Source organism: Giraffa tippelskirchi, chromosome 6 (genome assembly GCF_054371585.1).
Source record: "Giraffa tippelskirchi isolate mGirTip1 chromosome 6, T2T-mGirTip1v1.2.pri, whole genome shotgun sequence".
NCBI classification, from domain to species: domain Eukaryota; kingdom Metazoa; phylum Chordata; class Mammalia; order Artiodactyla; family Giraffidae; genus Giraffa; species Giraffa tippelskirchi.
This window is the reverse complement of record NC_137280.1, coordinates 122,876,130-122,898,000: the sequence shown is the minus strand read 5'-3', so window position 1 is coordinate 122,898,000 and position 21,871 is coordinate 122,876,130. Positions and strand designations below refer to the sequence as shown.

Below are 21,871 nucleotides of genomic sequence, written 5' to 3'. Positions count from 1 at the left end.
GGCGGTTCAGTTGCTTGCGTGGGGGAGGGGGAAGAGGGGAAAGTACGGTGGTAACAGCTGGACCACTTTCTTTAAACCTTTCTGAGAGGGAGGAAACAGGTCGCTGGGGGAGAAGATATTGATAATGCTATATTTCGTCTTCAGGAAGAGGAAACCACCTTTTATTAAATCTCCATCTCTACCGCTACCTCCTACTCAGCCAAAGTTTAAGTCCTTTTTGAAGAGACTGAATGTAGCAGTTGGTAGGTGAAGAGGTTGTGGAACAGCTAGGTGGTTTCTGGCTCTTAAGTAAATTTGAGTATCAGTTATCAAAGAAGGTTCAGACAGAGGGTAAAACATGGGAAAAGGAGAGGTTTTAAACAATGCCTTCGTGTTATGATCTCTTTGTGGGACAGAGTTAGATTTTTAATCAGTTGGAAAGTAGAAGTACTGCAAGTAACCTTCACTATTACATTCAGCAAGAAGTCCCCTGAAAGACACGTTTTCCCTAAATATTTTATGCACCACTGAAGTCTAGGACAGATAAGTAATTGTGACCAGCTCAAAGGTAGAGCCAGTGGTGGGGATCTTCCTCAGAAAGACAAGGAAGGCAGGAGGCAGGAGCAACCAAATCTGCAAACTGAAAAAGAAAAGTAAAGGGAAAGTGAGGCACTTATCAAGAAAATACGCGGAGCAGGGGGCTGTGATAGGAGATACACTGCACATTTGTTTGCCCTGCACATTTCCCCTTGACAAAAGAAGGGTCAGGGACCATGAAGTGTAGAGGACATGGTTTCCAGTAATTGCTGCTATGGAGCGCTTATGTGCCAGGCACCGTGCTTCGTACTTTAAATATGTATTCTCATTTTTGTTTATGATCATCAAATGAGAGAAAATTTCCTTGTTTGACAGATGAAACAGCAAGAGAGGTTAAGTAGCTACCCATGTGGTGGACAATGGTAGTATCAAAAAGCTGCCTGAGACTCTAAAGCCCTTGGTCTTCACCACTAGGTAAGTCTCCCTTTTTATTTAATAATAAAATATCATGCTTACTAAAGATAAGTGATTAAGTGTAAGAAGTTAGCATTGGCGCATTTGCAAAACATTGAAAGAAACTGAAACACTTAAAACAACCAAACCCTGCAAGTCAAATTTCAGGTCTTGACTCAAAGGAAAATGACACCCATTTCATCAAGTATAAAACAGTGTCCCCAGTGCAGCCCAGCCTCTTCCCCATTCCTAACTATAACTAGATCTTTTTATGCCGCTTTTGGTTCAAGGTTGTTGTTTTTTTTTTTTTTTTTACTCACATTCTGCATATTTTCCCCCCTGCTGTTCCATTTTTCTTCTTTTGTTCTTGGGCTACTACCTTGAACCCTATCATAATTGTGACCTCCTGGGCCAGACCCCATCTCTGACCCTGCTCCAGTGGGTTTCAGCAGAGGATACTACCTGGGCTCCCTCCTAGTCTTCATCCTGATTCTCTGAGGGTTCCAGGGCCTGGAGCCAGTCATCCAAAGGGGTGGAATCCATTGGCTCTAAGAGATTGTACACTGCGCATCTAGGAAGGCAGCAGAGTCAGAGAAATGTGCATTTCATTCATACTCTCCCTTTTCAGCCAATGAAAGTGAAACCTCTGCAAAGTGGGGAGATAAGGCTTAGTCCACCACTCAAGGAAGGAACAAGGAATAGTGCACACACCCCTCAGGCTGCAGAGGCTGGCTGGGAGGGTCCCAGGAATGTAGGGCTCTTCTCCACTTCCTGATCTGGGCATCCCAGGAGCGACGGCTGTACCTCCTGTTCTTGTTTGGTGTTTGAGGGTGAAGTCCTGGCTGTCGCTGTGCCCTGGCAATGACAAATGTGTCAGACTAAGGTCAAGGCCAAGGGGCATAGCTTATTGCTTATTATGGTGAATTAGGAGACTCATTAGGGATTTCCTGAGAATAAGGTAAGATCAATGTCCTCAATCCAAAGAAAATGTTTAGATTAAACATCAAACTTCCCAACTCTCTAATATTCTTTCTTCTGGGTAAGCTAAATTAGATATTCCAAGTCCCTCACTAGTCAAGATAGATACAGAAGAAAGTATTTGACATCTCTTTAAAACATATTCTACCTTTTCATTCATTAATTTGTATATATGCTTGTAAGCTTACATGTAATTAGGCAGGTATGTTGTAATTAACAGTCAGATGGAGGCATGGGCCTTCCCAGGTGGCACTAGTGTTAAAGAACCCTCCTGCCAATGCAGGAGATGTAAGAAATACAGGTTCGATCCCTGGGTCAGGAAGATCCCCTGGGAGAGGGCATGGCAACCCACTCCAATATTCATGTTTAGAGAATCCCACGGACAGAGGGAATCCCCTGGTGCTGGGGTCCATAGGGTCGGAAAGAGTTGGACACAACTGAAGTAACTTATCATGCATGCACATGGAGGCATGAGGTGAAAATGGAAGAAAAATAATTTATTAGCAAACACGAATAGAGCTTTGAGAAGTCTTATGGGCCAAGTATAACTTGTTCCATTTGAAAAAAAATCTTGGAAATTTATTTGGGGGACTAGATTACAGAATAATTTAGTAATGTTGCAACTTCGTGGGAGCATTCAGATTTTAGTATCTTTCCATCACCTGACATTGAACAAAAGCCATGTGGTTGACACTCTTGTGACTACTCACAACTGCACTCACTTGGGGACCTGCTGTAGAAAGCACTGGTAACCAGGTGTGCACTTGCCATAATCTATCTGCTTTTGCCGCCGCTGTAGGACAATTGCATCTGTCTCTATCTCCCACCTATAAAGATGCAGACAGTGGTCCCATGAAGTGTGATGATAGTCATCAAAGCAGAAACCAGCTCTTCCCACATTCCCTTAATCTCCAGCCTGATTGTCAAACTTACCTGGCATGGCAGGGCTCTGTACTGACTCCCACACTCATCGTCTCTATCCTGGAGGATAAAGACTCTTCACACACCTTCTTTCTGGGGAAGCAGATTCTACAGATGAAAAGGGTATTAGGATAAAACCCAGCTAACTATACTATACCTCACAGCCACTACTACTACCAAGATCCTGGCACCAGATAAAGGTTGTATTCCTGACTCACTGTCTCTCAAAGATAAAGGTTGCATTTCTAATTTGTTTCTCAAAGTGTGGTCTGTAAGCCATTTATATGGGTAGCTTATGGGTGCCTTGATAACTCCTCAACCCCACTCCAGACCTGTTGAGTTATCATTTTGGGAAGTTATATTTTAAAGAGCTTCCAAGGTTATTTTAAACATTTTTTATTATGGAAAATTTCAAATATGCAAAGATAATAGCATAATCATCTGCTACTCAAAGTTTGATCCCAGGACCAGCTGCATTAGCATCAGCTGAGAACTTGTTAGAAGTGTAGAATCTTGGTAACCAGATCTACTGAACCAGAGTATGCCTTTTAGCAAGGTCCACAGGTGATTAGTATAAAGATTAAACTTTGAGATCACTGGATATCATGGACCTCCTAGTTACCCATGACCCAGTACTCATGGCCAATCTTATTTCATCTATACTCACCACACTCCCACAGGATTATTTAAAAGCAAATTCCCAACATTAAGAATAAATTCTTAATACCGTCTAGACAGAGGATGAGAGAGATGGTTGGATAGCATCACTGACTCAAGGAACACGAGTTTGAGCAAACTGCGGAAGATGGTGAAGGACAGGGAAGCCTGGCGTGCTGCAGTTCATGGAGTCCCAAACAGTCACACATAACTGAACGATTTAACAATAATAACCACCTAGTCAATGTTCAAATTTCCGTAAACGACCAAAGTTTGGGATTCTTTGGACTCTGATAAGGATTACGCCATGAGATGATTCTACTTTCCTTGAAAAGAAATTTCTTTTATCTCACAAACCTAGTGTCTCAGATGCTGGGGCTTCAAAGAGTCACGGACCCAGGAAAGCTCTTGGAAGGGGCCAGTGCTACTCATCATAAATACACACACCTGTCTTGCCGCAACATCTGCCATACTGGCTGAAAATGTTCCATCTATAGGGGAAGGCTAGCAAAAATAAGGAAAGGTCCACGTAACAGCACGAGAAAGAAGCAAGGGAAAAAAACACAACCCATTTAAAACACCCTCCCACATAAATGAATTCCTCCAGGTAGTATCCTAGGGAGTGGTCGTCGCTAGCAAGGTGCAATTTAAATGTCCCGGGGTTGAAGGGGCTGAAGGGGCTGAAGGAAAGGAGAGCTCAGAAAGGGTGTGGTGATTGGCCAGAGGAAGAGCCAATGAGGCGCCAAGCTCCCTATGGGGCGGGGCTTAGCTAGGGGCTGGTCCAAAGCTGGTGGTCTAATCGGAACCCAGCTGGCCTGTGGGGTGGGGCAAATCTCCTTCCGAACAGCTCACGCCCCCGGTGATGCAGGAGGCAAACGATTGGCCCAGCGGGTCTAGGCGGGTGCGCGGAGGTAGGCTGACGCTGCTCTGAGGCGAGCGTGATAGGTTTTTGGGAAGGCGGAAGGTTTGAAAGGTCAAGGCTTTTGGCTGTTAATCTTACTCTGAGGCTGTAACTTCAACCGTCTGCTAAGAGAAGCGGCGAAACCCGACCCTAGCCTATCTGGTCGAGAGGCATAGATATCTGGTTAAATCTCTTCCTTTACCTCAGATTTTCTTTAATTCTTCTAGAATCTTCGCTTGTGTCTGATTTCCCTGCCTACTTTCATTCCTCCTGAAGGCAAGTGTCGGACTCAAACCTGAGGTAAGCCTGGAGCTGTGTCCTCCACAGAATCACGGGCCTCGCGAACGGTGTTTAGGGGGACAAAACAGGCATTATCGCGAGTTAGGAGACCTGAGTTCCTTCCTGTCAGGAGCCATGAACTGTGTGGCGCCTAACAAGTCAAAGGCCTCTTTTCATTTCATCTTCAAAATCCTGAGGTTGCCTTTCGGTAAGTTAAGAGATTCCAATGGGAAGGCCAAGCCGCTTCCGGCAAGCGCTATTTCACCTTCAGGCCAATCTCTGATTCACCGTTTGGGAATGCCCCCTTCTCCAATACTGGTCCACTTGGTCGCAACTGGAAAGGGTGGAGGGGGTTGTGTAGGTGATGTTTTCCCTCTCTTGTGGTTGTTTGCTGCTGCTGCTGCTGCTGCTGCTAAGTCTCTTCAGTCGTGTCCGACTCTGTGCGACCCCATAGACGGCAGCCCACCAGGCTCCACCGTCCCTGGGATTCTCCAGGCAAGAATACTGGAGTGGGTTGCCATTTCCTTCTCCAGTGCATGAAAGGGAAAAGTGAAAGTGAAGTCGCTCAGTCGTGTCCGACTCTTAGCGACCCCATGGACTGCAGCCTACCAGGCTCCTCCATCCATGGGATTTTCCAGGCAAGAGTACTGGAGTGGGGTGCCATTGCCTTCTCCGGTGGTTGTTTACTAGTCGAGTCCAACTCTTTTGCGACTCTATGGACTGCAGTCCAGCAGGCTCCTCTGTCCATGGGATTTCCCAGGCAAGAATACTAGAGTGGGTTGCCATTTCCTCCTCCAAGGGATCTTCCCCACCCAGGGATCTAACCCACGTGTCCGGCATTGGCAGGCGGATTCTTTTACCTCTGAGCCATCTGGGAAGCCTTGTCTCTTAGCTAGGTTTGGTTTTTTCTTAGAACTCGAAGACCATGTCTGCAGAATTCTTCTCATCCAAAAGAGAGGAGGGAAGCCTTGCCTCAGGACCTAGTTTTAGGTCCAATCAGAGGAAGATATTAAACCTGCTCCTTGAGAGAGATGCCTCCTTTTCCATCAGTTCAGATCTCCCTAGAACTCCAGTGGAGAAGAAACTTTTTGGTGACTCTGCAAACCTAAGCATTTTGTCTGGGTAAATCTACTTTTTCTTTTCACATCTCCTTTACTCTTGTAAACAGTTTTTGGGTTTTTAAAAAATTATCCTGGTTCAGAGATAAGGGTTAAGCTACTGTCCTTGACTAACCATTTGACAGTTTTGAGTCTAAGACTTCTTTTCTGTGACATAGACATAATAATCCCTTACTGTCTTACTAGGATCATGTAGAATCAAATGATGAGGAAAGTCTTTGAAAACTATTGCATCATATGAGTTATCACTTTATAAGTACTACAGTTAACATTACTTTTGTTGTTGTTTAGTTTCTAGTGCCCAATTCTTTTGCAACCCCATGGGCTGTAGCCCGCCAGGCTCCTCTGTCCGTGGTATTTCCCAGGCAGTAATACTGGAGTGAGTTGCCATTTTCTTCTCCAAGGGATCTTCCCAACCCAGGGATTTAACCCACATCTCCTGCATTGACAGATGGATTCTTTACCACCGAGCCACCAAGGAAGCCCCTATTGTACTTTAAATTCTGGTAATGCCATGCTCTGATGCCTCAACTAGCCAGCAAAGTTGGAAGTCAGAGAAGTACTGAAGACTCCAGGGAGAAATAAAATCTGTGTGCTCATGGTGCTCAGGGCAAAAGATGAGGAGTCAAGACCCACCTCAGCCATTTTCTTAAATTACCTTGATTCAACATATTGATGAGGAGAAAATGAGGTATTATTGGAGTAGAGAAAAGGTGGGAGATTTTTCTCAGCCTAGTCTGACGTGTTTCCAAAAATCAATTTGATTTATTTGAAGACTGTTTTATGTGGTAGTCAGGGAGGGGTATTTCAAATGAAGAGGATAATGTGAAAAGGATAATGTGATCTTTGCCTTTTAGGATATTATAACCCAGTGGGAATCTTGATGTACTATTATGTCTCAACAGAGGAACCCCAAAACGTTGCCTTGATCTTTCGAATCTTAGCAGCGGAGAGATGTCTGCCACTCAGCTTACTGCTTCTGCAGACCTTGATGAAACTGGTAGGGAAAAGGGAGGTAAAAGCCTCAAGGGAAAGAATAATTGTTAGGGGAGAGGACAGTAGTATGATAGAGATGGAAGGTGGTAAAAGTAGATAGAGAGCCTTGAGGATGTAATTCTTTGAGTACCTAGAGGATTTTTGAGAAGAATGATTCAGCCAATGGGAAGAGAATTGACCTGAATAGGAGTCACTTTGCCTTGAGAAAGTTAGACAAGAAGGAATATTTTGTTGATTGATTGTGGGAATGAAAGTGGTAGTTAAAGATGAAAAGTTTTATGCCCCAGGCTGATTTCAGCAGAGACAAAGAAGCCAACATAAAGAAATGCTTTGTCAACTAATTCTTATGTGTTTTTATAGAGTGTGTACTCCAAAGGAATGTGTTTTACTAGTCAACCATTTTAGTATTTGTTCTAATTTCACATTTCCTGAGTGATAAATTTTCCTTTCTACTAATGAAAAAAATCTCTGTAGGTTAGCATAATGCACTAGTTCTGAGAAATATTCCTTTATGTGACACATGCAGATTTTCAAGTTTCCATGAACTTGTACCATGGTACCTTGTATCATGAAATTAATATTTATCAAGAGCCTTTGTGTTTAAAAGCTCAGCTTTTGAAATTAATATGGCTCACTGGTAATGAAAATTAGATGGAAAGACAAAATATATGAACAAGAATAACTCTTTACATCTGATTGCAGGTCATTTGGAGTCTACAGGACCTGAGCAAGTACAGTTAGCTGGAATGTAAGTTCTTTTGCTAAATGAACCCTGTACTAAAGTATTAAAGCCTTCTCAGCACTGGCCTAGGGATTTTATCCTATGCAGACTCTATAGAGAATATTTCACCTTAGGTGTAAAGGGGCTTGAAGGCATAGGTTCTTCCCTTGAAAGTTTCCGAAATTGAAATTGTGTTGTGAGGGACTTCCCTGGTGGCACAGTGGATGGAAATCCACCTACCAATGCAAGAGACTTAGGTTTGATCCCTGGTCTGGGGCAATTCCACATACTGTGGAGCAACTAAGCCCATGTGCCACAACTTTTGAGCCCATGCTCTAGAGCCCATGAGTCACACCTACTGAGCCTGCATGCCGCAACCACTGATGCCCATGCTTCTAGAGCCTGTGCTCGGCACGAAGAGAAGCCACTGCAATTAGAAGACTGAGCATTGCAATGAAGAGTAGCCCCTGCTTGTTGCAACTAGAGAAAGCCTGCAGGCAGCAACAAAGACCCAATGCAACCAAAAAATAAAATAAATAAAAAATAATAGATTATTTATATAAAAAAATAGTGTTGTGAAAATGAAGGCTATTTATTTTAACCCTCACATACAATCAGTGTTGTCTTTAAAATGGAAGAGAATGGTATACTGAACTTAGGTGGAGGCTGTTATCTGCATGTGAGTAGTACTAAATCTTAGTGGTCAAAAGTGCAGCAGAGTGCAGGCTCTGGAATCAGAGTGTCTGGATTCCAGTGTCTTACTACTTCATCAACTTACTTTGACAAGTTTCTTAACCTTAAGGGACCTCAGTTTATTTGTAATAAAGAAATAATAATAATGGAGATAATCGCACTTTTCATAAATGACTCCTTGTGAGGATTAAATGAAGATGTATACTTAATACATATGCTGCATTTTACAATGTTTTGTATTATTACTATTGAAGATTCTTTATTGAAAATCTTAGAAAAATGTTTAGTTAGAGGGTACTCAAGGAATGAAAAGTACTTTTAATTCTTAAATTTATCATGAATTTTCCATTTGATTGTTTTAATATTTTTATAACTTTATTCTTCAAAGTTTAGATGAATTAGGTGCCTCTTTGTGCACTAGGGAAGACTCTCCATGAGTATTTTTAATCAATACATGTGAAAATTTTACTTTATATTGCTTTTATTTTCTTTGAATTCCTTATATGTCCTAACCCAGAGAGACTGGATGAAGTCTGGGGAGGGAGGATAGAAATCCGTAAAAAATAAATATTAACTCCCAATAGTCCATGCTGAAAAATTAGCAAATTGTAAATTGTGTCTACATAAGAGATAGGACAAAGTCATCATCTTTGATGCATATCTATATATATGGTTATGCCAGTGAGGTGAGGTCCTCATCCCCAGGATGTCACTCGATGTCTTGTTATTTACCACAGAGAACACCCTATGTATTGTTATTGGAAGAGATATATCAATTAGGTACAGGTCTCCTAGAATGCAAGAAAAGAAAAGTGGGATGTCCCGAGTCACTGAAGAATAACCAAATCGTGTTTGGGGTTTGAATGACTGGCAGTTTTTCTTATTTTGATCTACAGGAATTACCGCCAACATCTTATAAAATGTAGCCCAGTGAGTAATCTTGGGTTTGGGTTTGTCAGGTGGGAGGCAGAGGATTTCCACCTTACCTGTAGCTCAAGGACGCCGGATGTTCTTTGAAAACAATCCCTTGTAGGCACAGCTGTTTTGTAGCACTCCGAATGCCTTGGACCATGGCCGCAGGAAGAAAGATGAAATATGTGGCTCATCTGCAAATAAGGAAAATGTGAGTGTTTAATGGAAACCTAGGTCCACTAGCAGTTTTATTTCTTTGAGTAGAGCAACTAACTCATCAGTATCACTATGAGACCTAGAGCTGTCTGTGCTTCAGTATGCTAGACAAGCAAATTGAAATACTAGAGGAAAAAAAATTCTTTATAGTTTTTTTTTTTTTTTCCATTTAAGGTTTGATCCTAGGATGGAAACCTGGCTTCCAGTCTTCCACAGCAGGTCATCATTATTACTCATGTTCAGTTGGTTGTAATGTAAAAAAATTTATGACTTAAAAAAGAAACACAGGGATAATTTACATAACTTGTTCACGTATTCATTGCATGGCTTCATATACAAGTCTAGGTTTCTTAATTTCTTCTTATTTCCCTCTTAGTCTAGTTTCTTAGCCCCTATTCTGGGGAAGTCATTGTCCTTTTTTGTCTGAGTCTCAGATCATCCTTCAGTTCCAAGTTGAAACTAGCTTCTCCAAAGCTACGTAATAGCTAAGATAATTCTCTAACTAATCCCTTCACTAATAATCCCCTTTTCTAACCATCTTTTTGCTTTTCCTGTCCTCCCATCCTTTCCCTCTGGTCAGTATGTAGAAAAGATAGCTGCTGTTCTTCTTTGCTCACATTGCCTAAGTTATATCCATGTTTTTCAGCTGTCCTAATCAGCTTTTTCTTGAATTAATACAGTTCTACTCTCTGTTTATAATCACTATTTAAAAAATCTCATCATTCCTTCCCCTGTCAGGCTCCCTTCTTCCTCCCTTCCTTTGGCTTGTGATCATAAAATTAGTACCCTCCAGAGAGGTTCTACACACCATACATCAAATCCAAACCATAATTTGTATTTTCAGGATATGTGGTCAACCTTGATTACATGTACTATGTTTTGTGAGGCTTCATCAGATGAAATGTTTTTGGCAGAGTCTGCTGACACCTCTTCTTTCAGCCAGTGTAGTTTTTCTTATGCAGGAAAACAGCACTTCAAAGCCCCTGGAGTGGTGGGTATCCAGGAACCTGAGGTCTCCTCTTTCTCTACTGGTGAGTCACTGGACATCATCCTCAACAATCAACTGAGGTGTTGTGGAGTAAAGGATTGCAGATCTGGATTTATGGCTCTTTGAATTTTCTAAGCTTATTTGAGCTTATTTGGGTTGGAGAAGTAACCTTTGAGTAAGGAAAGGGAGGAGACATGTCCTCTGATCTTTTTATGCTAAAATTTAAGAAGAAGAATAAATTCTTAGGCCTTTTAAAGCATTTCTCCTTTATTCTTTAAGTGTTTCCCTCCTCTTTCTCATGGCTTCCAGGTGGCTTAGTGGGTAAAGAATCTGTCTAGAATGCAGGAGATGTGGTTTCAATCTCTAGTTGGGAAGATCCCCTGGAGGAGGGCATGGCAACCCACTCCAGTATTCTTGCCTGGAGAATCCCATGGACAGAGGAGCCTGGCTGGCTATAGTCAATGGGATTCTCAAGAGTCAGACATGACTGAAGCAACTGAGCATGCATGCACCCTTCTTTGTCAATTTTGAAAGTACTGTGTGCCCATTATGAAAACTATGTAAAAATATACTAAACCATAAAAAAGAAAATAGCCACCTCATAGAGAAAAACCACTATTAATGTTTACCTCATTGCTTTCAATCTTTTAACCATGTGTATAGTTTTACAAAGTTGAGGTCATATTGTATATATAACTTTATATTCTATTATTTTAAATAAATATTAAAACTCTTAGCAAATAGTTCTTAATGGATGCTTTTATTCTAATAAATGAACTGTATACTTCCTGATTATTGGGCACTTATGGGTATTTGCTTTTACAAATAATGCTATTGTGTAAATTCCTGAGCACAAATTTTGCCTGTTAACAATTTTTTTATTTAGGATTAGTACCAAATATTATAATTACTAGATTAAAGGGTTTAAATATTTTTAAGATTTTTTGATACATATTGCCAAATTCCTTTCCAAATAAAGTTCTAAGAATTTATATTTTCATGAGCAATTCATAGCTCATTTGGATAAATGATTTGTTATCACTTTTAAAAATTTATTAATTAGATGGGTAAAATGTTTTATTTTATGTTAAACATAATTAGTAATGATTTCATGTCCCTTAGCCATGCATATTTTCTCTAGTGAATGATTGTGTCCTTTGTCCAGTTAGCTACTGGAGTTTTAAGTTAACACAGGTGCTCACTTGTTGTGTTTGTTTGTTTAATTGAAGTATATTTGATTTACAAGGTTGTGTTAGTTTCAGGTATATAACATCACTTGTTTTTAATAAACTATGGACTTGATATACTTCAGAGATTTGGATCCTAATCTCAACACTCTGGGGAAGGCATTTTAATATGCCCCATACTAAGGAGATAAAGTTGAGCATGTTTCACATTTTTCATATCTTGGAGTAAGGCAAGACTTGGAGCATAGTAAATTGCTAGACAGCTGTTAGTATATGTATGTGTAATTTTTTTTAATATAGTAAAATATACATAACATTTACCACCTGAACCATTTTTGTGTACAATCCAGTGGCATTAAGTATGTTCACAACATTAAGTATGTTCACTATCCATTTCAGATTTTTTTTATCATTAAAAACAGAAGCTCTCTGCTCACTAAATAATGGTAGTGGTGGTTTAGTCTCTGACTTGTGCCTGACTCTTGTGACCCCCATGGACTGTAGCCCACCAGGCTCCTCTGTCCATGGGATTTCCCAGGCAAGAATACTGGAGTGAGTTGCCATTTCCTTCTATAGGGGATCATCCTGACTCAGGGACTGAACCTGTATCTTCTCCGTTGTAGGCGGATTCTTTACCACTGAGCCACAAGGAAGTCACCCATTAAACAATAACTCCCCCTTTCTCCCTCTGGTAACGTTTAGTCTACTTCTGTGTCTGTGAATTTGACTACTCTAGGTACTGCTACATGTAAGTAGAATAATATAATATTTGGCCTTTTCTGTCTGGCTTATCTCACTTAGCATAATATCTTCAAGGTTCATCCATACTGTAGCACGCATTAGAATTTCATTTTTTTTAATGGCTGGATAATATTCCATTATATGGATATACCACATTTTGTTTATGCATTAATCTGTTGATGGCCGTTTGGTTTGTTTCCACCTTTTAGCTACTGTGAATAATGCTGCTATGAACATTAATATAAAAATATCTCTTTAAATCCCTACTTTCAATTCTTTGGAATATATACCAAAACATGGAATTGCTGGATCATACATGGTAATTGTATGTTTAATTTTTTTGTAGAACCACCATACCATTATCCATAGCAGCTACATCATTTGACATTTCCCACAACAATGTACATGGTTCCAACTTCTCCATATCCTTGCTGACACTTTTTATTTTCTGTTTTTTTGTTTGCTTGTAGCTATCCAAATAGGTACAAAGTAGTATCTCTGTGGTTTTGACTTGCATTTCCGTTATGACTAGTTATGTTGTGCATCTTTTCATATGATAGTTGGTCATTTGTATATCTTCTTTCAATAAATGTCTCTTCAAGTCATATTTGTTTCTGTTGTTATTGTTGCTATTGTTGTTGTTGAGTTTTGGAAGTTCTTTATGTATCTTGAATATTAATCTCTTATCAGATATGTGATTTGCAAATATTTTCTCCTATAGGTTACCTTTTCAGTTTTTTAACAATATTCTTTGATGCACAAAGGTTTTTAATTTTGATGAAGTCCAGTTTATCCTATTTTTCTTTTGTTGCTTGTGCCTTTATTTAATATTCAAGGAATCATTGCCAAATCCAATGTCATAAAGCTTACCTCATCCTATTTTCTTCTAAGAGTTTTATAGTTTTAGCTCTTACATTTAGGTCTTTGATTCATTCTGAGTTAATATTTGTATATTGTTATAAGGTAAGAGTCCTAGGTAGTTTTTAATATTGTCAATATACTTTGTAGGACAGTGGAAACTTGGTGGAAAGTGAAATGAAACATCTGGGCAGTCCCATTACTACAGTTTCAAAATTACATAAAAATCCAGAGCTAGCAGAAGATCAGGCAGAAGAGATATCAGGTGAATTGATGGCGTTTTCACTGGAAGATCAAGAAGAGGCCAAGGTAAAATACTCTCTGATAGTATCTTTGCGTTTTTCAAGTTCCTTCATTCTTGAATAAATAAAGTTGTGTCTCTAACATGTTGCAGCCACTGGACTATGTGGTAGGTCTGAAGAAATCAAGAAGACATGGTCTCTAAGGGTTACCTGACTGATAGAGTATCAGGTCATCATGGGAATATTACTGCTGGTGAGAAGGTTTGTTAGCAGTTTGAGTAAATCACCATCAGTGCAATCTGAGGTAAAAGATAGCTCCAGAATAATGGTAATAGATGAAATATGTTTAGGATGATTTTTCAAATATTTTAGAGTATATCTTTTTCTCTTATTTTATCCTCTCTATATCACTAAGAGGAATATATGCTGCTGTTGCTGCTGCTAAGTCGCTTCAGTCGTGTCCAACTCTGTGCAACCCCACAGATGGCAGCCCACCAGACTCCCCCGTCCCAGGATTCTCCAGGCAAGAACACTGGAGTGGGTTGCCATTGCCTTCTCCAATGCATGAAAGTGAAAAGTGAAAGTGAAGTCGCTCAGTCATGTCCGACTCGTCGCGACCCCATGGACTGCAGCCTACCAGGCTCCTCCGTTCATGGGATTTTCCAGGCAAGAGTACTGGAGTGGGTTGCCATTGCCTTCTCCGGAGGAATATATGAAGCCTGTGTTATTAGCAATATGATGATATGTCAAAGATGCTTTCTGAGGCATTTAGATTTTCTCTCTTTTTTTTTTTTTGCATTTTGATTTTCTGAGACAACTTCCTTTCTTTGGAACAAATACATGCAGTGGTTTGCTTTTTTTGGTGGGATCCAACATTCTCCTGTCAATGGTTGTTCAGCAGTGAGTTGCAATTTTGGAGTTCTCACAGGAGAAGATGAGCATACGTCCTTCTACTCCGCCATCTTTTCATGTAGACTGTTAAGAAAGTTCTAGGACCCACAACAGATTTCCCAACTTGGGGCTCTGGCAAAGGGACTGAGAACCCCCAGGGAATTTGACTTTAGAGGCCAGTGGGATTTGATTACAGAACTTCCACAGGACTGGAAACAGACTCTTGGGGGGCACAGACCAAACCTTGTGTGCAACAGGACCCAGGAAAAAGGAGCAGTGTCCCCACAAGAGACTGAGCCAGACTTGCCGTGAGTGTCCAGGAGTCTTTGGCGGAGGTGTGGATCGACAGTGGCCTGCTGCGTGTTCAGGGGCAATGAATACAACAGTGCAGGCATAAGTCCTTTTGAAGGAGGTCGCCATTATCTTCATCACCCCTACAATAGTTTGGTCTCAGGTAAAACAACAGGGAGGGAACACAGCCCCACCCATCAACAGAAAATTGGATTAGAGATTTACTGAGCATAGCCCCTATAAAGAAAGCTGAGCACTGAAGAATTGATGCTTTTGAACTATGGTGTAGGAAAAGACTCTTAAAAGTCCCTTGGACTGCAAGAAGATCAAACCAGTCAATTCTAAAGGAAATCAGTCCTGAATATTCATTGGAAGGACTGATACTGAAGCTGAAACTCCAATACTTTGGCCACCTAATGTGAAGAACTGACTCACTGGAAAAGACCCTGATGCTGGGAAAGATTGAAGGTTGGAGGAAAAGTGGAAGACAGAGGATGAGATGGTTGGGTGGCATCACCAACTCGATGGACATGAATTTGAGTAAGCTCCGGGAATTGGTGATGGACAGGGGACCCTGGCGTGCTGCAGTCCATGGGGTTGCAAAGAGTCGGACACGACTGAGAGACTGAACTGCACTGAGCATAGCCCCACCCTTCAGAACAAGAAACAGATTCCCCCACAGTCAGTCTCTCCCATCAGTAAATTTCCACAAGCCTGTTATCCTTATCCATCAGAGGGCAGACAGAATGAAAACCACAATCACAGAAAACCAACCAAACTGATCACGTGGATCACAGCCTTGTCTAACTCAATGAAACTGTGAGCCATGCCATGTAGGGCCACCTAAGACAGACAGGTCATGGTGGAGAGTTCTGACAAAACAAGGTCCACTGGAAAAGGGAATGGCAAACCACTTTAGTATTCTTGCCTTGAGAACCACGTGATCAGTATGAAAAGGCAAAAACATAGGACACTGAAAGATGAACTTCCCAGATCAGTAGGTGCCCAATATGCTACTGGAGAAGAGTGGAGAAAAACTCCAGAAAGAATGAAAAGATGAAGCCAAAGCAAAAACAACATCCAGTTGTGGATGTGACTGGTGATGGAAGCAAAGTCCAATGCTGTAAAGAACAACAATGCATAGGAACCTGGAGTGTTAGATCCATGAATCAATGGAAATTAGAAGTGGTCAAACAGGAGATGGCAAGAGTGAACATTGACATTTTAGGAATCAGTGAGCCAAAATGGACAAGAATGGGTGAATTTAATTCAGATGACTATTATATCTACTACTGTGGGCAAGAATCCCTTAGAAGAAATGGAGTAGCCCTCAGAGTCAACAAAAGAGTCCGAAATGCAGTACTTGGGTGCAATCTCAAAAACAACAGAATGATCTCTATTCATTTCCAAGGCAAACCATTCAATATCACAGTAATCCAAGTCTATGCCCCAACCACTAATGCTGAAGAAGCTGAAGTTGAATGGTTCTTTGATGACCTACAAGACGTTCTGTGGGCAGGAATCCCTTAGAAGAAATGGAGTAGCCATCACAGTCAACCAAAGAGTCTGAAATGCAGTACTTGTCTGCAATCTCAAAAACAAAAGAATGATCTCTGTTCGTTTCCAAGGCAAACCATTCAATATCATGGTAATCCAAGTCTATGAAGTTGACTGGTTCTATGAAGACCTATAACACCTTTTAGAACTAACACCCAAAAAAGATGTCCTTTTCATTATAGGGGACTGGAATGCAAAAGTACGAAGTCAAGAAACACCTGGAGTAACAGGCAGATTTGGCCTTGGAGTACAGATTAACGCAGGGCAAAGGCTAATAGAGTTCTGCCAAGAGAACGCACTGGTCATAGCAAACACCCTCTTCCAACAACACAAGAGAAGACTCTACACATGGACATCACCAGATGGCCAACACCGAAATCAGATTGATTATATTCTTTGTAGCCAAAGATGGAGAAGCTCTATACAGTCAGCAAAAACAAGACCAGGAGCAGACTATGGCTCAGATCATGAACTCCTTATTGCCAAATTCAGACTTAAATTGAACAAAGTGGGGAAAACCACTAGACCATTCAGGTATGACATAAATCAAATCCCTTATGATTATACAGTGGAAGTGAGAAATAGATTTAAGGGACTAGATCTGATAGACAGAGTGCCTGATGAACTATGGACAGAAGTTTGTGACATTGTACAGGAGACAGGGATCAAGACCATTCCCAAGAAAAAGAAATGGAAAAAGGCAAAATGGCTGTCTGAGGAGGCCTTACAAATACCTGTGAGAAGAAGAGAAGCAAAAAGCAAAGGAGAAAAGCAAAGATATAAGCATCTGAATGTGGAGTTCCAAAGAATAGCAAGGAGAGATAAAGCCTTTCTCAGTGATCAGTGCAAAGAAATAGAGGAAAATAACAGAATGGGAAAGATTAGAGATCTCTTCAAGAAAATTAGAGGTACCAAGGGAACATTTCATGCAAAGATGGGCTCAATAAAGGACAGAAATGGTATGGACCTAACAGAAGCAGATAATATTAAGAAGAAGTGGCAAGAATACACAGAAGAACTGTACAAAAAAGATCTTCATGACCAAGATAATCACGATGGTGTGATCACTCACCTAGAGCCAGACATCCTAGAATGTGAAGTCAAGTGGGCCTTAGGAAGTATCACTTCGAACAAAGCTAGTAGAGGTGATGGAATTCCAGTTGAGCTATTTCAAATCCTCAAAGATAATGCTGTGAAAGTGCTGCACTCAATATGCCAGCAAATCTGGAAAACTCAGCAGTGGCCACAGGACTGGAAAAGGTCAGTTTTCATTCCAATCTCAAAGAAAGGCAATGCCAAAGAATGCTCAAACTACTGCACAATTGCACTCATCTCACATGCTAGTAAAGTAATGCTCAAAATTCTCCACGCCAGGCTTCAGCAATATGTGAACTGTGAACTTCTAGATGTTCAAGCTGGTTTTAGAAAAGGCAGAGGAAGCAGAGATAGAAAAAGCAAGAGAGTTCCAGAAAAACATCTATTTCTGCTTTATTGACTATGCCAAAGACTTTGACTGTGTGGATCACAATAAACTGTGGAAAATTCTGAAAGAGATGGGAGTACCAGACCTCTTGAAAAACCAGTATGCAGGTCAGAAAGCAACAGTTAAGACTGGACATGGAACAGCAGACTGGTTCCAAATAGGAAAAGGAGTACATCAAGGCTGAATATTGTCACCCTGCTTAGTTAACTTGAATGTAGAGTACATTGTGAGAAACACTGGGCTGGAAGAAGCACAAGCTGGAATCAAGATTGCCGGGAGAAATATCAATAACCTCAGATGTGCAGATGACACCTCCCTTGTGGCAGAAAGTGAAGAACTAAAGAGCCTCTTGATGAAAGTGAAAAAGGAGAGCAAAAAAGTTGGCTTAAAGCTCAACATTCAGAAAACTAAGATCATGGCATCCGGTCCCATCACTTCATGGGAAATAGATGGGGAAACAGTGGCTGACTTTATTTTTTTGGGCTCCAAAATCACTGCAGATGGTGATTGCAGCCATGAAATTACAAGACGCTTCCTCCTTGGAAGGAAAGTTGTGACCAACCTAGACAGCATATTAAAAAGCAGAGACATTACTTTGTCAACAAAGGTCCGTCTAGTCAAGGCTGTTGTTTTTCCAGTGTTCATGTATGGATGTGAGAGTTGGACCATAAAGAAAGCTGAGCGCCGCAGAATTGATGCTTTTGAACTGTGGTGTTGGAGAAGACTCTTGAGAGTCCCCTGGACTGCAAGGAGATCCAATCAATCCATCCTAAAGGAGATCAGTTCTGGGTGTTCATTGGAAGGACTGATGTTGAAGCTGAAACTCCAGTACTTTGGCCGCCTGATATGAAGAGCCGACTCACTTGAAAAGATCCTGATGCTGGGAAAGATTGAGGGCAGGAGGAGAAGGGGACGACAGAGGATGAGATGGTTGAATGGCATCACCAACTCAATGGACATGAGTTTGGGTAAACTCTGGGAGTTGGTGATGGACAGGGAGGCCTGGTGTGCTGCGGTTCATGGGGTCGCAAAGGGTTGGACACGACTGAGCGACTGAACTGAACTGAACTGAACTGACCTGAACTATGTTGTCTCCTGCTGAAGATAACTCGGAGGTAAAAATCATACAAGGGGGAATTCCCTGGCAGTCTAATGGTTAGGATTCTATGTTCTCACTGCCAAGGGCCAGTGTTAAATATCTGGTAGGGAAAGTAAGATCCCACAATCCTCATGGCATGGCGGAAAAAAAAAAATTGCAGCAAGGAAGAAAAAAAAAAAGAAATCTTACTACTAGGGACTTAGAAAAACAATAGTTGCTTGTTCTGCAGGCTTGGTAAGCTGAATAGACAGTTTGAATGAACTAAAGTGTTAAGAAAGATGGTTAAGCAATTATGGTTAAGCAATTATCTAAAGTAATGCTGTTCAGTAAAGCTTTCGGAAATGATGGAAATATTTTATATTTGATACAGTAGCCACTAGCTACTAGCCACATGAAGCACTGAGAACTTAAAATGTGGATAGTGCCATTAAGGAACTGAATTTCTTTTTCTTAGTTTTAATTCATGCAAATAGCCATGTATGGTTTGTGTTTCTATAATGAGTAGCACAGATATATAACGCTCTATAAACTATGGTCCCTGGAACAGGAGCATAAGTATCAGGTAGGAATTCTTAGCCATGCAAATATGTGGGCCCCACCCCAGATCCTAAAAGATGATGCTGTGAAAGTGCTGGACTCAATATGCCAGCGAATTTGGAAAGCTCAGCAGTAGCCACAGAACTGGAAAAGGTCAGTTTTCATTCCAATCCCAAAGAATGTTCAAACTATCACACAGTTGCACTCATCTCACACGCTAGCAAAGTAATGCTCAAAATTCTCCAAGCTAGGCTCCAGCAGTACGTGAACCGAGAACTTCCAGATGTTCAAGCTGGATTTAGAAGAGGCAGATGAACCATAGATCAAATAGCCAATATCCAGTGGATCATAGAAAAAGCAAGACAATTCCCAAAAAATATCTACTTCTGCTTCATTGACCACGATAAAGCCTTTTTGACTGTGTGGATCAAAACAAACTGGAAAATTCTTCAAGATTTGGGAATACCAGACCACTGACTACCTTACCTGCCTCCTGAGAAATCTGTATGCAGGTCAAGAAGCAGCAGTTAGAACCGGACATGAAACAACAGACTGCTTCCAGATTGAGAAAAGAGTACGTCAGGGCTGTATATTGTCACCCTGCTTATTTAACTTATGTGCAGAGTAGCACATCATGTGAAATAACTAGGCTGGATGAAGCACAAGCTGGCATCCAGCCCCATCACTTCATGGCAAATAGATGGAGAAACAATGGAAACAGTGAGAGTTTAGTTTTTGGGCTCCAAAATCACCGCAGATGGTGACTGCAGCCATGAAATTAAAAGACGCTTGCTCCTTGGAAGAAAAGCTATAACAAACCTAGACAGCATATTAAAAAGCAGAGACATTACTTTGCTGACAAAGATCTGTCTAGTCAAAGCTATGGATTTTCCAATAGTCGTGTATGGATGTGAGAGTTGGATGGTGAAGAAAGCTGAGCGCCAAAGAATTGATGCTTTTGAACTGTGGTGTTGGAGAAGACTCTTGAGAGTCCCTTGGACTGCAAGGAGATCAAACCAGTCAATCCTAAAGGAAATCAGTCTGAATATTCATTGTAAGGGCTGATGCTGAAGCTGAAGCTCCAATACTTTGGCCACCTGATATGAAGAACTGACTCATTGGAAAAGACCTTGATGCTGGGAAAGATTGAAGGCGGGAGGAGAAGGGGAAGACACAGGATGAGATGGTTGGATGACATCACTGACTGGATGGACATGAGTTTGAGCAAGCTCTGGGAGTTGGTGATGGACAGGGAAGCCTGGTGTGCTGCAGTCCATGGGGTCTCAAAGAGCCGGACATGAGTGAGAAACTGAACTGAACTGAACTGATCCCAGACCTGAATCAGAATCTTTGTGGGTGGGGCCCAGCAATCTAGTTCAATAGTTCCTCCTGGTGATTTTGATGCACACTAAATTCTGGGAGCCACTGCACTATAAATTTAAAAAATGTAATTTTTAATTTTATTTTTAAAAAATTAATTAATTTTAGTTGGAGGATAATTACTTTACAGTATTATGATGATTTTTGCCATACATCTACATGGATCAGCCACGGGTGCAAATATGTCCCCCCATCCTGACCCCGTCCCCCCACTAAGTTAAATTCTGTTTTCTTTTAATTTCCTTGTGGGAAAACAACAGAACCAAGATAACAATCCAAAAGGGGCAGACTGGGTATTGGGAGAATTGACAGTGACCTTCCTGAAGAAAACATTTTTGAGAACTTGCTGATTATGGAGAGTAGATCTGTGGAAAAACAGCAAGTTAGGGATAGTTAGTTCTTGCCTGGAGAATCCCAGGGATGGTGGAGCCTGGTGGGCTGCCATCTGTGGGGTCACACAGAGTCAGACTCGACTGAAGCTACTTAGCAGCAGCAGCAGCAGCATGGGGAAAACGCTACTAGGCCTTTTGGAAAAAAACAAAAAAGCCCATTGTGAAATGAAAACTTAGTGTTGCTCTTGAAATACAAGTTAGTCTTCAAATTTGTAAAATGTTGGAGTTAATACAGACAAGCCTCAATTGTTATTAACATAATAAAGTTGAATTTAATGTTGATTAAAAAGAAAATTCTTTTGTTTTCAATTTTATTGTTTTAAATTTTTCTGTTTAAACTGCTTTTGTGAAATAAGTACAATAACAGTGAACAAAATTGAATCTTTCTTTGCTGATTGACGATCTTTCACAGTCTTAGAAACATTGTTCATTTTGAATTGTATAATATAAACATTATATGACAGTGAATGTAAAATAGACTCACCCCAGTAAACACTCTGGAATTTTGTTTGTTTACATGGAATACTAACATGTGGCTGTTAGCTATTTATTTTATTGGTCTTTCATAAATATTAAATCTCTTTATAGGCTTGTTTTCTTGGATTATGACTCTTATAAAGTAATTTTTTATTGAGAGCCCACTGTTTAAGACTGCATTGCAATAGATTTTAGGTTAGAAAAAGTGTAGGGATTTTCTCTTACTGGATTATCTCTTTGATGCTAAATGGAATGAGATACCTTATAAAATAAGGAGATTGGTATAACTTTTGTGAGTTTTGATTCATTTCTTTAAAAAAAATCCTATTGACACTTGTTAAGGGTCAGGCACTGTGATACAATGGTGAACAGAACAGACTAGGTTTA

The 21,871-nt window shown here is 40.7% G+C and overlaps 2 protein-coding genes across 22 annotated transcripts in view; one reads left to right on the top strand and one right to left on the bottom strand.

The window, feature by feature from the left end:
- Nucleotides 1-132: 132 nt before the first annotated feature.
- LOC145510201 (oocyte-specific histone RNA stem-loop-binding protein 2-like) lies at nucleotides 133-9,346 on the bottom strand. 2 transcript variants are annotated; one of them, XM_081500822.1, is made up of 6 exons: nucleotides 9,220-9,346; nucleotides 2,881-2,976; nucleotides 2,670-2,774; nucleotides 1,681-1,824; nucleotides 1,432-1,540; nucleotides 133-619 (listed from the first exon to the last, which is right to left on the bottom strand). In XM_081500822.1, the coding sequence occupies exons 1-5, from the start codon at nucleotides 9,303-9,305 to the stop codon at nucleotides 1,444-1,446; spliced, it is 528 nt and encodes a 175-aa protein (XP_081356948.1). In that variant the 5' UTR covers nucleotides 9,306-9,346; the 3' UTR covers nucleotides 133-619; nucleotides 1,432-1,443. The 2 variants fall into 2 exon arrangements, with proteins under 2 accessions (XP_081356948.1, XP_081356949.1); XM_081500823.1 differs by lacking the exons at nucleotides 133-619; nucleotides 9,220-9,346 and adding an exon at nucleotides 3,973-3,989 and having other exon boundaries at nucleotides 1,444-1,540; nucleotides 2,881-2,961.
- Nucleotides 892-21,871, top strand: part of CDC25C (cell division cycle 25C) — a 39,636-nt gene continuing 18,656 nt past the window's right edge. For 2 of the 20 annotated variants that reach the window (XM_081500789.1, XM_081500786.1), the window contains exons 1-9: nucleotides 4,318-4,436; nucleotides 4,654-4,726; nucleotides 5,619-5,827; nucleotides 6,729-6,823; nucleotides 7,522-7,567; nucleotides 9,130-9,163; nucleotides 9,267-9,356; nucleotides 10,324-10,392; nucleotides 13,286-13,444. In XM_081500789.1, coding sequence (XP_081356915.1) covers nucleotides 5,631-5,827; nucleotides 6,729-6,823; nucleotides 7,522-7,567; nucleotides 9,130-9,163; nucleotides 9,267-9,356; nucleotides 10,324-10,392; nucleotides 13,286-13,444 — 690 coding nt within the window. In that variant the 5' untranslated portion in view covers nucleotides 4,318-4,436; nucleotides 4,654-4,726; nucleotides 5,619-5,630. Of the gene's footprint in view, nucleotides 991-4,317; nucleotides 4,437-4,653; nucleotides 4,727-5,618; nucleotides 5,828-6,274; nucleotides 6,515-6,728; nucleotides 6,824-7,521; nucleotides 7,568-9,129; nucleotides 9,164-9,266; nucleotides 9,357-10,323; nucleotides 10,393-13,285; nucleotides 13,445-21,871 lie in introns of those variants that run through there. The other 18 variants (XM_081500795.1, XM_081500794.1, XM_081500787.1 and 15 more) reach the window with 18 other exon arrangements.

What these genes read in the sequence shown, in the direction of transcription:
- LOC145510201 (XM_081500822.1), bottom strand. Translation starts at nt 9,305, where the DNA reads ATGGTCCAAGGCATTCGGAGTGCTACAAAACAGCTGTGCCTACAAGGG. An exon ending in ACAGAGCCCTGCCATGCCAG is followed by an intron (nt 2,775 to 2,880) that starts GTAAGTTTGACA and finishes GCATCTTTATAG; the next exon opens with GTGGGAGATAGAGACAGATG. An exon ending in CAGCCTCTGCAGCCTGAGGG is followed by an intron (nt 1,541 to 1,680) that starts GTGTGTGCACTA and finishes CTGCCTTCCTAG; the next exon opens with ATGCGCAGTGTACAATCTCT.